General features: G+C 33.6%; 1 protein-coding gene across 1 annotated transcript; it reads right to left on the reverse strand.

Annotated features, from left to right (window-relative positions):
- Nucleotides 1-8019: 8019 nt before the first annotated feature.
- On the reverse strand, nucleotides 8020-15512 carry LOC132753371 (uncharacterized). Its single transcript, XM_060743829.1, has 2 exons — nucleotides 15184-15512; nucleotides 8020-11972 (listed from the first exon to the last, which is right to left on the reverse strand). Exon 2 carries the CDS (start codon nucleotides 11269-11271, stop codon nucleotides 8860-8862), a length of 2412 nt encoding a protein of 803 aa, XP_060599812.1. The 5' UTR covers nucleotides 11272-11972; nucleotides 15184-15512; the 3' UTR covers nucleotides 8020-8859.
- Nucleotides 15513-15768: the final 256 nt, after the last annotated feature.

A 15768-nucleotide genomic window follows, 5' to 3' on the forward strand; every position in this document is an offset into this window, starting at 1 on the left:
GATAGGATCATCATTTTATGACGAATTATAATTGTCGCCAATTTTGAAATTTGAGACCAACTATAATGACTCGTATTCAATATTTTGAACGGAAGAAATAAATCTTTTAACCTGTATATGACAGATTGTGATTTATTTTGTAACCTACGTTTTAAATGAAAAAAATAATGTTACCAAGAGTTAAAACTTATATTTGATCTTTTGTTAGAAAAACAGGCGTGTTTTGATGATTTAAGAAATATGTCTCTTTGTATTTACACTGCCATGTTTTCTATATGTTTTATTATGTACGAGATCATAGAAATGATTTGTAAATGATATACTTCAATGTTTGCTATGTTTTATTATGTGCAGTGTATCATAGATTGGTAAATTTTAAGTTTGCCAACTTCAAATCATCAGAGAACCAATATTTGTTTAAATCTCATCAGGGACTTTTGAGTCTTTTATGCAAGGAAGCTATCTGCAGCTAGCTTTCAGAAGGTTGGTGGTTCTACTCAGGTCGCTCGCTTGTGCCTGAAAAGATGCATAAATGGACACTGGAGGTCTTGAACCTACCAGTAAAGCATGACCTTCACAGTGTTGGAATGACTTTAAATCTAAGGAAAAAACAAACAGATTATATTGTGTGTTTTTTATGTCCACTGACTAGCTCAAGTTTTTGTTTTGATTAAAAAAAAATTGCCTGAAAGTGGTCAATAGTGAAGGGAAGTTGTGAAGATAAAGTTTATTCAGATTATTTTGCCACTGTATTGTTAAGCATTTTTTGAGACATTTTTTAATATACTTGAGTTAATCTATAATGAATCCACACATCATTTTAAGGTAGTAAAAAATTGGATTTTCTTACAATTGATTACACCACTTATTTTATGTATTTAGATAACCTATTTAAACAGGCCTCATTTATTTTCAGTAATAACATGTCATTTAAGAAAGAAATATTTCAATGATATGTTTGGTATTTGCTTACAAGTTTTAGTTTTTTTTTGGAAGGAAAAACGAAATTAAAAGCCTGTACATATTTATTGACTGATACAAATCTGTTGAAAATCTTTAGCTTGACTGTTATATTTATAAGATATGGAGAGGTTAGTATTCTTCTCATCCAGGCTAGTTTATACAAATTCATTTTAGTTTGATTGTGTTGGAAGCTATAAGTTGTTCCTGGAACCAACCAGTATGAAGTAATGAATGTAAAGTTTCTTGCTCAAGAAAACAACGGATTGCACCTGACAGGGTTTGAACCCATGCTGCTAGCAATCCTTGATTTACTTCTTTTAAAAGAGCTAGACCTTAGATATTTGGCATGAAACATCTTCTAGTGAGTGTCTACCAAGTTTGTTCAAATAAAAGCCCTGGGGTCAAAATTGGCCCCGCCCCAGGGGGTCATTGATTTTCCCTATATGCCTATAGTAAAACCTTAAAAAATCTTCTTTTAAAGAACCCAAAGAGCTAGAGCTAAGATATTTAGCATGAAACATCTTATAATTGGTGTCTTCCAAGTTTGTTCAAATAAAACTCCTTGGGTCAAAATTGGCCCGGGCACCCCAGGGGCTCATTGATTTTCCCTATATGCATATAGTAAAAACTTAAAAAATCTTCTTGTAAAGAACCCAAAGAGCTAGAGCTTAGCTATTAAGCATGAAACATCTTCTAGTTGGTGTCTACCAAGTTTGTTCAAATAAAAGCCCTGGGATCAAAATTGGGGGATGAGGGGTCATTGTTTTTCCCTTTATGTATGTAGTTAAAACTGAAAAAATCTTCTTTTAAAAAACCTTAAGAGCTAGAGCTAAGATATGTAGCATGAAACATCTTCTAATAGGTGTCTACCATTTTTGTTGAAATAAGGGCCTTGGGGTTAAAATTGGCCCCGCCCCAAGGATCATTGATTTTCCTTATATGTATATATAGTAAAAGCTTAAAAAATCTTCTGTTAAAAAACCCAAAGAGCTAGAGTTAAGATATTAAGCATGAATTATCTTCTAGTGAGTGTCTACTAAGCTTGTTCAAATAAAAGCCCTGGGAACAAAATTGGCCCGCCAAGGGGGGGGGGGGGGGTGTTGTCATTGTTTTTCCCAATATGTGTATAGTAAAAACTTGAAAAAAAATCTTCATAGAGCTAGAGCTTAGATATTTATCATGAAACATCTTCAAATGGGTGTCTGCCAAGTTTGTTCAAATAAAAGCCCCTGGGTTAAAATTGGCCCGCCCCGGGGGCCTATATACAGGTGAGCGATTTCAGGGCCATCATGGCCCTCTTGTTTATTTAAAATTTGGTTAAGTTTTTTTTCTGCCCCCAACTCCACCTTTTATATTACACTCTCTCTTTGAGACATTGCTGTTTTGTGTTATTAAAGCAAATGATATATGAATGAAAGCTCGTTGAAAAAAATATACAGTCCTCCATTGTTTTAAAGCATAGATAATTATACTATTTTAAATGCCTCATCTTTCAAACTATCCTATTGATTGATTCAATCTTGAATGATGAAAAGAAATTGACAAAACAACAAAAGAATATAAACAAAGTTGAAAAAAATAAACCTTTTCAACAAAGTAATAAGGTTTTGTGATAATTTGAAATCTGTATACATTTTTCCTATGTGGAATGTGAGATATTCTAACTATGCTAATGTACTTAAATAGATGTAAGGTTAGTTGTTTTTCCTAATATGTGTTATAATGCACTAGATAAAGTTCAACCAAAGTTAAAAGGAAATGTTGGCTTAATTACTACAACCCTAACTCAAGGTCACTGTATTTTATGGGTTTTATATCACATTTGACAACAAGAAGTATATTTTGGTGTTTCTTATTTTTTCAAGATTGTTTCGTAATTTTATGCAGTCAAGTATAATTTCAAGGTAAATAACTCATAGAAAGGTAAAATTTGACAAGTTATACATACCGGTACACCTTTATTTCAAACAAACATTTTCACATCAAAGTTTAAATACAAAATTGAGCAGCGTCACAACAAAACCAACATAGTGGGTTTATGATGCTGGATCCAGACCAGCCTGCGCATCCGCGCAGTCTGATCAGGATCCATGCTGTTCGCTTACCAACTCTTTTACAAGTAGAGAAACTTATAGCGAACAGCATGGATCCTGATCAGACTGCGTGGAATTGCGCAGGCTGATCTGGATCCATGCTGGTCTCATCCCCACAATGTTGGTTTTGTCGTGACGCGGCTCAAATGTAGTTGACTATCAATTAAGGTAAGTCTGCCATGCACTATAGTAGAATTATGCCCCCATATCTAAATTGTATTTATTTAATTATCCAGCACAGCACAGAAGAAAGAGGCAGGTGCTGTTAGAGACTCTACATGTCTTCTTTTTTTGTTTGCTGACATTTTGCACTTGTTGTTTGACTGTTTAGGATGAAGCTACTTAGGTGATAATGGCATTCTGTCCGTTCATATTGCAAAAGTTACTGATAAGTCATTCTATTTTGTGAAAATGACCAAACCTTGGATTATACAAGATTACAATTTTATTTGTATGTATACAACATTATCCATTCATGATCTTACCTTAATTACTATATTTAGACAAATAAGAAAAGTTTGGCCAAAGCAAATTTGAGCCTCATTAAAAAGGTGATAGTGTATGATAGTATCTCGGGGTATACCTTGCAAATTATTTAAATCTACGAAAGCCTTTTAGCATTACCAGCAGATTTAACCCTTATAGTTTTGTTGAATTTTGTTTAAAGGCACATTAAGCATTAGTGATGAATCATTTTTTTTCTATTTTAGTAGAAAGCGAAAGCATATGTAATTATTTTTGTGATAATGGATTTAGGGCATGTGAGTAACTTATCACATGAAAAAAATGAAGAAAATAGCATTAAATGTAAAAAATTTTTTTAAAAAGGTAGTAAAACGTAAATAAAGTGATATTTTCAATTCCATACAAAATACTTAATCAATGTAAGTCTTTTAATTGCCAAAATGCGAAAAAAGAGAGAAAAATCATGGCTTAGATTTCAGCAAGTTCTATGTATCTCAAATTATAGGCTGCAGAGACCATTAACTTTTGCAAGTACTGTCTGTGAAAATGTTGAAGAGTCTAAACTACATGTATATTGGGGCCGCCTAATTGAAGTATAATATTCGGTAGAATACTGATAAAAAATACTTAACACACCAAAATACTTAACTTTTAAGAATACGTTTTGTAAATTTCAAATTAAGTCGATGGGGCAGGTACGAAATCGTCCCTACAAGATAGTTAATAAAAATAGCAGTTGATTCGTTCTTGCTTCATTTTTCATTCTGTATTTTTATATGGTTCAGGTGCGTAAAATAGAGACATTTTTTATGTTTCTAAAAATCTCTCCAATTATGGTTACAAGAAAATGAAGACGACGTGACTGCTCATTCTGTATAGTATAATTTGCTATCATGGCTTTACACCCTTTAAAGCCTCGGTCTCACTTACTCCCGGCAGAGCCCAGGACCATCCCGGTAAGTTACCGGGATTATCCGGGACGATCCGGGATGAAATTATTGTTGCGGTCACACTTACCCCGGCAGCACTACGGTAGTTCCCTACTAACCACCCAGGATGTGCTCCGGATCATCCAGGCAGAGTCCAGGTGAAGCTACGGTTCATGCCGGTGCTTCCCCGGTCGTTCCCGGATGACGCCGGAAGAGCCCCGGTTGACCCAGGCAGAGCCCCGGTCGATCCAGGCAGAGCCCCGGCAGAGCCCAGGACAATCCAGGCAGAGCCCCGGTAGAACCCCGGTGGATTGAAAACGCCCGAAAATGATAACATTGATACATAATTTTTATTTAATATAATATCTTTTGTTTCAGAATAGTAATTCATGATGATTTTCTGAAAAATCCTTATGCCATACTGGATAGAAGGGAAATACAATGCAAACAAGTGCAATCATCGCAAATTGTCGTTATTCTTTTGAAATGATCCGGGCTTTGCCGGGGCTCTACCGGGATCAACCGTAGCTCTACCTTTATCCTCCGGGGCTCTGCCTGTAGTTACCGGGGCTCTGCCGGCATATACCGGGTCTCTACCGTAGCTCTACCGGCTATATCATACCCCGGATCAGCCCCGGTTTGTGCCGGCAGAGCTACGGTGCTTTCCCGGTATAACCCCGGTCGTTCCCGGCAGAGCTAAGGATGAAGCCGGCAAAGCTATACCTTCCCGGATCACCCCGGTGATATTAAATATTTTATTCCATCCGGGGTCGAATGCCGGATCATCCCGGATCATCCAGGATGTTGCCGGCAGAGTTACGGATGTACCCCAGTTGTTCCCGGTCGTTCCCGGATCACCCCGGACGTCTACCGGGGCTCTGCCGGGGCTCTGCCGGGATGTAAGTGAGACTGTAGCTTAAGAAGTTGTATTCTTACATCACGAAATATTTTTCAACATAGCTCTTTTCAGTCTTTACAAATAAAACCACAACAAACAACGTTTTCTACAATGTGGATCTCTTTGATTTCATTTAACTATTTAATTTAAAAATACAGTGTAAATTTGAAAACTTGGACGCATATAATCCTTTAATAGTGATCAGTGATAGAGCAGAGTTTTATTTCTTTAATTTTGCCCAGTTTTGCGGTTTCTGTTTTCACGTCGATACGCTGTTGGATGTGCGAGATTATATTTAACCGTTGTAGTTCTTTTTGTAAAATTCCACTTCAGACAAAGGTTACATTTTACACTGATCCTTGGAGTTTTTGTTACTTGTATATAATCAAGGGATTATACAGGATTAGTATTAAATAGCAATGATACACAAATATTTAGTTCCAATTTTATTTCTTATTTAATACGATCAATAAATATTTGCCAAAGATTTGGACAAAATTTAATATGGAAAGGTGCTATATAGTCTGTTATCAATAAAGGTCCGTGTCACGTTTTGCACTAACCCATTTCGTTAAAATAACTTAGGAGACCTTTGATGATTGTCCAGTTTGGTGCTATTGGAAAACAATGCCATAAAATTGGAATTGTTAGATGCTGTTTTTATAGAGGATTTCAATAAAAAAAAGAACTGAAATCATTTGAAATTATGCAGCCATTAATAAGTGTGCTTTCTGCTGGTTGCTTCTTTTCTGGTAGACACTAGTGGTAAAGTCATAATATGTAGTGCACAGACAATAAGAAGATATATAAGTACAATAAAATAAATAAAAAAGATACTGAAAGATGGTAAACTTAGTTTCACCATTGCTTGGTAAATTCTGAGTTTTACATGTAGGTATTCTATTCTTTACTTCCAACACATTTACTAAATGAAACATAAAATAAATCCTAATAGTTTATAATAATATTATTATTTATTAATTTATATTTGGGGCTAATCCGAACACGTAAAAGCAATGTTTTATCATAATGTATTTGATTGAAAAAAGAGCCTAAAGTACAGTCAAGACTGTTTTAAGAGACCGACTTTGGGAATCAAGAACAAAGGTCACATATGACAGGGAGTGTCTTAAAACAGTTTGAATCTAAGAACTAAGGGAGAAGAAGTTGACAGATAAGAAACTTGTGGATGAGATGACAAATTTAGTTGCCTGTATCTTACTAAACATAACTTTGTTAAGAATTTGATTTTTAAATATTTATGTGTTTAGTTTTTACATTAACGACTCTTTCATAATGCATAGCCATGTACAACAAACCATTGTGGTACGTTAGTAAATGTATTTGAATACTTATTACTCTGGGAGAAATATAAACAAATATGTCTCATCTATCTATTTCTTTAGACCTTCTCCTCCCCCCAAATATAAGAGAAAAAAGTAGGTCTGAACTTGTGGTTACCAGGGCATTTTGCTGCGTGTATTCCATTAATATCCTTGTGTACAGAAGAAATTTTAAGCTGTTTCAATTTAATATGAAAAAATATATTCAAATTACCACCGCTATTTAGACCACAAAAATGTAGACTAAAACCACTATCAACAATTAAAACTCGGTGCAGTTTTTAAAAACATAATAGATTATGGAGACAGGTATACATATATTTGAAGATGACCAGCATTTTTTTAAATTTTATAGCTGTAATAAAATGTTCAAATGATTCGGTATTAAGTAGTTAGTTCAATGCTGTATATTTTATTCTTTTGAATGCTGGCTATATCAATTATAGACCACCAATATAGACTATATCCAGACACTTTTATAGTACTGGATAGACTCGCTCTTTCTGTCAGTACTTTGATACCCAAAAAAAATCTATTAATTTACTAATTAATAGACTAATTCTATGTGTCATGTTTAGCATGACAATTAGGAAATAGAAGTGAATAAAGCAACAAACTTGTTTTATGAGAACTTCATCTTTGATTGGTTACTGATACACTATAGTTACTGATACACTATAACCCTTTATTAATTTTGTTTTAACAGACTTTGAATTATTTTTTTAATCTGTTTATTTTTTGTTAACGGGATAATCAAAATATGAATATGGTCAGACAACAATATAGTGCTTGGTCAGGCATCAGGCTGTCCTGGTTGTTAAATGGAGTCATATGATGGTCATTGTAGCAAATTATCACGAGTTCTGGGGCAAATATTTTATGCAATTATATGCATATATAAGATTATTATTATTGTTGAAGCTGTATTTAGATAGGTTACATATGCATCAAAATCATCTAATACGAGGCAAATTGATTTGATAAAAATATTCATTACATTTTGAAAGAAACACTTTTTTGCATTAGATATTGTTTTATTTCGTTTGTTAATTTTATATCAAAATTTTGTGTTTGATTGATTTCTTTGCAACACCACATTGTCATGCTATCTGTCTTCTTCAAACATCAAGATTAAAATACATATTGGACTTTTGATTCTTTATCAAATGTTGAAAAATGCCATTCATTTTTTGACATATTTTACTTTGCAAAAAATCACCTAGTTTATTGTGACTTTTTATTGTACCTTTTACTCTGCCATATAGACCAACTTTACGACCAGTTTTACGCCATTTTAAAGCAGGCGCAATGAAATGAAAAGACAGCAATAAAAGAATAGTAACAATTTTATTACAACATGTATTAGTAACATTATTTCTTACAGAAGTTATGTAGAAATAATTCCGATATCAATGTGAAATTGTGAAATTTTCGAAAATAAATTGATATTTTGCGACAGGTGTGAAAAAATCAGCAGATGATACATTCAACCTGGGTCTTAAAACGACAAATTATTGTAATAATCTTAATTTCTCTCAATATTTTACTATTGTAAAACATGTTTTATTATTTCTACAGCAATTGCTGATAGTTAATGAAGTGATTCTCATACAAGTTTAAAAGTATAGTTTCACCGTTGAAGTTTTTTTTAAAAGCATTTCAATACGAGATATTCAAGGCAATTAAAAAGCATAGAAACTCTTCGTTATATTACCCTAAATTATTGCTTTTTACGAAATTTTATTGTTGCTCCAATATTATAAAAAAAATAATAATAAAATGAAGATCTATATTTTCATACAAGAATTCTGTGCTACCAAAATGTATTTTAGACTGTATACATATTTGTTTTCTGAATTTTAGCCTTATGTTGTTTTAAATACAAGTTGTCTTTCTTTACAAAAAAAAGCAAAAGAAAAGAAAGACTAACAAATGCACCAGGTAATAAACTTGACCCTGTGTGAAAAAATTATTTCAAACAATTTGAAAAAAACACTGTATTGTTTCAATCAAGCATTATTCACTTAAAATGATTTCCTTGGCATTTTTTTGCCATTTTAGCACCAATTAAATCAGATAGAATTGTTCATAAATGCATATTTATATTAAAAATGCCGACGAGTATATAAATTAAATTAAATAACATCCATATTCAGTGCACAACATGTTTACACATAAGTTGCTTGAAAAACTGGCTTTTTTGGTTCCTCAAACATTGTCTGGTCAATTTCAAAATTATTGTCACGTGATACTTGTCTTGTATGTGCACGTGATACATCCGAGAAATTCTTCCGATATTCCTCTTTGTTCATTGGACTAAAAAAGTAATCATTTCTCTGCGGAGGAAGACGCGGTAAACTGTTTGTGTTTGGAATTCGCCAGTCACGTGACGGTTTTTCCTGGAATGTTATGTCCGTGATGTTTTCGCGCAGTAAGGAGAGATTGTCAATACTACAATAACCATCAGAGGTTTCGTCGTGTCGGCCAATATGAGCCGCGGCACCATCCTCGTGTAGCGGGTAAGGATACCCTTGAAATGGTATCCTTTCTAACATTTTATCGGAAGCTACCGATGCATATCCGGAATCTGAACGTTCCGAATTTAAGTTCGCTTTGGCGGGAAAGTTTGAATTCACATCACCCATGAAAATGTAATTATCTGTTTCTTTAGTTTGAGGTTCATTAGAACTGAGGTATTTTCTTTCAGGCAAAGCCGGTGGTTCCTTTGGAATAAAAGTTCCGGGAAGGTCAGGAATTGTTGTGAAACGTCTTATTTTAGGAATTTTAGGATTTGCTCGCATTTTCTTCCATTCTTCGTAAAACTTTTCGTCGCCTGGGATTGTTTCATAAACATGGTCATCAGGCCTTGGTCTGTTCATAAATTGCTCGTTAAGCGTTGGCCTTCTTTGACCATGGGGCGGATTTTGATCATTGCTAATTGAAACACTCGTTTGATTAAATCCAATGTCTCTATGACCGCTCTCCGTACTCGAGAGCTCACCCAGCGTGTTATTGCCACCTGAGAACGTATTAAAATCCACTTGATGCTCGTTATTATCTACACTTGAGGACGTCACATCAGACGTGCCACATAAAAGGTCTCTCAAGTCATTTTGAACCTTATTACAATTGTTGATAGCAGGCGAGGTTACTAATCTGTTAGTGATCTCTGTATGAGAGAGGTTGCGCTGAATGGATTGGGATTCATTGCACAGCGGGCGTCTCACACACCTTACAACTGCACCCGAAAATGGTGACACATTATGTTCAATTTGCTTGTTTGCAAAGCCCTGGTCAATCTGATTATCCAACAATGAATTATTTGATTGCACCCTCCCACGCGGTCTAATTTCACGCGAGGAAGCATTCCCGTCAGTTCCGGAATTGTGTTCTTGTGACGTTCGCCGCCCTTTTTTCGAACGTTTCCGTCCGTCTGCTGCAGCTTTTTCGCCATTTTGAAGGTCATGAATGATTTCATACATTGATCTAGTCACTTTTGTCAGTTTATAATTATGTCTTTGTGTGTAAGAAAATCCCTGAGAATCTCGTTCCTGATTGGACATTTTAACAAGAGGGCCCTCCCCCGTTTCACATCTTTGCAAAGTACCCGGCACATTTTCTTGATTTTGAGTAGGAAACACTGGTAGCGATGAAAAGCCATGACTCGATTGTAAAGAGGTATTTGTATGAGTATTAGCACCATTTTCTGATGAATAATTCACAGGTTTTAATCCACTGTCTGTTGGTACCGTGAAATTTTCTTTGTTGATATCATTTTGAACACTATAACTTAACGACTTACTTTGTTTATTGTCTAGTTCCCGGTTTTGAGTATAATCACTTTCATATCCACTAGAAACAGTTACGTGGGATGGTTCCACTTTCATATCATTAACATCTCCTATTAAATTCCTAAGGAGAATATCAAACCGCGTTCTGACGTCATTGTCAGTTTCCGCACTCGGACTGACTGGTGATTTATCGGAACTATTTTCCCGGTTATATCTTTTACTGGCTTTCAACACGGTATAAGACATACTCGACATTTTACGTTTATTATCCTTCGCATTATCACAAACAAAATCCTTAGGTCTCACATTCATATTGCCACTGTCCGTATCTACAACACCATTGACTGAAGGACGAACTTCAACTTTCTTTGGAATTATAAACTTCTTTGGTATAATCCTATGATCGAATACTGACACTCTAAGTTTTGAATCACTTCCATTAGCTGGATTAGCTACACTGTGTAACAGCTTAGCCCTGACGGCTTGATTGGCGAGATGACACCGTGTATTTTCCTCACCGTAATCGCTAAAATCTGATTCTTCTTTAGAGTAATCAACGGACATGTTCACACAGGGATTTTCATCGTCCTCACCCTTGCTTGTATCAGCATTGGTGCTCATTGACCTAGATATTGACAATTCTTCTCTCATATTTTTGTCTAGATTATTATCGCTCAATATCGTAGTGTCTTTGTCGACTTCACATTGTCTTATAGCTAAATTACACTCCGTATGTATTTCTTCACAGCTGGCTATAGCAGTCAATTGTTTTTCATCAATAATCTCCATTGAACCTTACATCTCCGAAATCATAACATTTAAGTATGAACTATCTCTAACAATAATCTAGCAGTACAATATTTGTATTCTACACCCGACAATACAATTTAACATCCAGCTTTAATAACAGTTTGTAGTACACTGTAGAGGATAAACCTTCGAACAAGAAATTCTACCCACAATTGTTATAGACCGTTGCTCATTGTTGCAGTTGACTAATTCCCGATGTTTATCATCCGGGGTATTATCAATAGTATCATCTGAGTTACTCGCAACACCTACGGTTTATTAAACTCCGCAAACAATTATGTTTTCTTTCGTTCAGCGTTTTGTTTGGATTTCAAAAAAATATACCCCCGTAAGATTTTTTAATGTCCAATTTTTATCTTATTTTAAATCACTGTATATAACTGATGCTATCTGATTTCTATAAATAGGTTATCGTACTTTTTTATTATATATAGTTTTATGTATTTGTTTACATATTCATTGACAATTGTCTTGTTATATTGTTATTACCCCAATCATTAATATTGATGTTTTATTAATAAGCCTTGGCAGTCGTCTGACCAAGTGTTATTGTCGTCTGCTTTGGGTGATCCCCAATTTGATTATATGATTACTTCACACAGTCAAGAAAATAGTCCGCCCTTTTGAGCGCGTTTGGTTGAAGTCCACGTCTTCGTCTGCTGCTTGTATCTTTGGCAAATCTGAAAAACATATGATACAATGTTTAAAACTTTAAATATTACAATTATTATAACAATCTATTTTAGCAAGTAGAGAACTTTTCATTTGTTTTTGAAATATATTATAAAATGTTTTTTTTATTTTATTTACCTTGACTCTACAAAATCCTTAAATTTGTTTGTTTACAACGACAAATTACAATTTATACATGACGTGTAAGTTTAAGTACCACTTTGCTTATAGTATTAAGTCACATTTGTTTGCATTATTGCGTCGTATGGCGTATTTTGTAATCCCGTACACAATTAGATAGATATTATCAGATAATTCAGTAAGTCATCTGATTCTATTCTACTATTCTACATTGTGAGATGTTAGTGCCAAAAAATCTGCAGTGATACATAAAGAACAATAAACGCATGACACATCCGAAGTTTTGACACTAATCCTTACTCGTAGCTCTTGCTTGTCCTATTTTACGAGTTTAGTATAACTTTGTCTTAGGAGTAGTTGGATTAAGCCATTTGACGGATTAAAACCTACGTAAATCTATACATAGATATATTCGCGATTTTAAATCTTATATAGTTTTTTTGCCACACAATTTGCGTTTCCTGCTTTCCTTATATTCTGACCACATTAATGTATTTATGAAACGTTCTTAGATGCATGTTTTTAAAATATGCATGTGTATTATAACATGACTAGCACGTTTGTTCTGGTGTTCAAGAAAGGAAAATAAAAAATGGACGAGTGAGTGAATGATATACATCAAATATATCTAATTTCAAAGAAAGATTGAAATTTGAGTAAGGTTGCGACACAAGAAATACCCGTACTAAAGGCGAATTCACAAAATATAACATGGTAATAAAAAACGAACTGGAAAGACACTGGTAGTCACCGCATGACTATTACTGTCGTCTGCTTTACCCTCACTCAGATGTCGTAAAATTGTAATGATTTTTGGTTACTGAGCAAATTAAAACATAATGATAACCCGCTATGATTCAATTTCCTTTTAGTATTACACATAACACAATTATATGGGTCATTTAACAATCTCACAAAATATTTCGTCTGCCTTTCACGACAACCGCCTGCATCTGTATCTTTTCGTTAGGTCCGCCGCAGACGAAGCAGGTAGGCCACACACATCATAATTATACACATTGGTTCTTTTTCCGTTTGTGTTTTTTTTTCATACAGATAAGTCAAATTTCCTGACCAAAACGAATTTTATTAATATTAAAAATGGTGTTACAAAAGAATCGTAATATCCAGTTTAAGCTGCTCAGCCATTCTTAGATAGCATGGATAACGAGAATGTCTAACATTTGCACCCCAGTTTCATGTGCCAGTGAACTTCCATTTTTAACAGTCAGAAAAGACCAATAATGTTTGTTTTTGTTGTTGTTGTTGTTGTTTATTACTTAGACAATGTTTTTCTTTCAAAATTGTAAGTGTACATGTTAAATTTTATCATGTTACTATGGTTATAGTTGTCATGCGTACCTATAATACTGTGTTAATTGACGTCTTGTCTCGCTAATTTCTTTTTCTAGACTATACAATAGTTTGTTTTTTCTCACGCTATGCATATATGATGTAACAGTGTGTTTTGTTTTTCATCTACATTGTAGCAAGTTATTTGCCATATATGTGCGATTTATGTTAAGTCATTTATTACTGGCAAGTTTCATGTATAATGTATGTGAAGCCATTTACACTAATAGGTCAATACTGAATCTTATTTACATATGTGATTACACTGACATTTGTATGCTTACTTAACTAAATTAATAGTTATGGTATAACATAAGCTCCCAAGGACATTAGCTCTTAAGCTTATCCAGGGAAAGTAAATCTGTACGGTACCGATCATCGGAAAATCGTTGATTGTTTAGTCATTTCAAAACAATGACATTGGAAAATGTGATCAAAACAATAGATGGGCAACATAATTAAAAAATTTCTCCTAATTATGAGTGAAAACTCCTAATTAGCTGTAACTGGGAGAATTGGGAGAAAAGATTTTTACCGTATCAAAGTCCTAAGTAGACTTTTATAACTGATTAAAAGTGAAAAAGTCCCTTTTAGGCATTTAAAACTCCTTTGTTTTCTGTAGGATTTTCTATTTACTATTTTTTTTATATAAAAATGATTGATGTATATTCAAGTATAACTTATGTTTGTATCATGTATGCAATAACGGGTTAACTCCTATAGTAGATTATATAAAGAGTTAATTTGTTACTGCACTAAAGCGACGGACTATGATGAATTGAGATAATAAATTTTCATTTGATTTGATTTAATAGCAGAAACAGCATAAAACCAGCTTCGGTCGCTTTCACAGATAACATTACTTATAAACAGATCTATTTTCTTTTACCAGAATGCCTTAAATATATTTTTTAATTCAGTCATGGATGTCCAGCCATTTCATCAACAAAGCACACTATTTCTGTAGTATTAAATTTAAATTAAGCACGTATAATTAATATTAGAGCAATAGCTAAAATGTATCTCTTATTTTAGCGTAAAGAGCGTTTTCGGAATTTTGTTTTACGAATCACAGACGCATTGTTTTGGTTTATATAAAAAGTTGTTTGGATTTCTTTATATATTTGGCATTTGGCTTGATTGGTATATCGTAAACATTTTAAACCTTTTCTCTAAATTTTAAAGCATGTAGTTTGGTAATATAATCAAAATTAAACATATAAATATATTTATGGTACCTATCGATGAGGTATAACTTTTTATTGTCATGTTTTATGAAGGAAGTGTACGTATATTCCGAAGATCCCTCATATATGATAAGAAAATCCTTCTGGATAATACAAAAAGCGTGAGAATTTTTATATGAAAAGTATTTTTGACGAATGACAATCCATATCATTAAAATAGCATAATGTAAATAACGTGTCGGTGTTATAATGAATCAATCTTGGTCTTAAAAAATAAACAATTATTAATAACACAATGCTACAGTAATTTTAGTATACGTATAACAACACATTTGTGTCATATAAAGTAAAAACATAAAATGATTAAGTAGGACATTATTACCACTTGCCCTGTTATATATGTAATATTTGCGAACCACTTGTTTTTGACGTGTCTTAATGCTTCACGTTTTTTGTCCATTTATTACTGTCGCAAAATGTACCTTTGAATTTCTGCCTTAATTATTCTTCAAAAAAATAATATATTGTATGTACTTACTGGCACTTATTCCATTTCAGCTATATATCCTTAAAATGCGCACTTAAGACAGAGATATTCCTTCTCAAATATATACTATTTCATTATTAATATTCCAAAGTACGTGCTTTCATCAGTTACAAGTCTTTTAAAGACGAAATAGTACATACATTGTTTCACTAAGTTTGTAGTAAAATTCCCTGACAAATTATACATAAATTTTTAAACATTTGCTATTTAAGTTTATTAAAAAAAAATTCTGCAGAAAGCAAACGTAAGTAACACGAACCACACAAACACCTAGCAGACGACAGTTTTGTATCTCGCGAACAAGACAGCAAATTACAGCAAGTATTAAATCACACCGATGGTTAAGATAAATATTTCAATAATGACCCGCTTTCTCTGCCTTAGGGTAAAACATACCGCTGAAAAATGTTACACGCTTCGGAGATTCCGTAAAAGCAGAAAATACAAAACATCTTGAATGAAAAAATTGATTGTCGTAAATCGCAACTTTTCGGCATTAAAGCGATAATATCTCCGAGACAATAGCCATGGTAACTCTTTGTAACTGGTAACTGGCGATAACAAAGTGTTTCTTTA

The sequence above is a fragment of the Ruditapes philippinarum genome, unplaced genomic scaffold (assembly GCF_026571515.1).
Source record: "Ruditapes philippinarum isolate M1 unplaced genomic scaffold, ASM2657151v2 ctg4_1_1_1_1, whole genome shotgun sequence".
Taxonomy (NCBI): domain Eukaryota; kingdom Metazoa; phylum Mollusca; class Bivalvia; order Venerida; family Veneridae; genus Ruditapes; species Ruditapes philippinarum.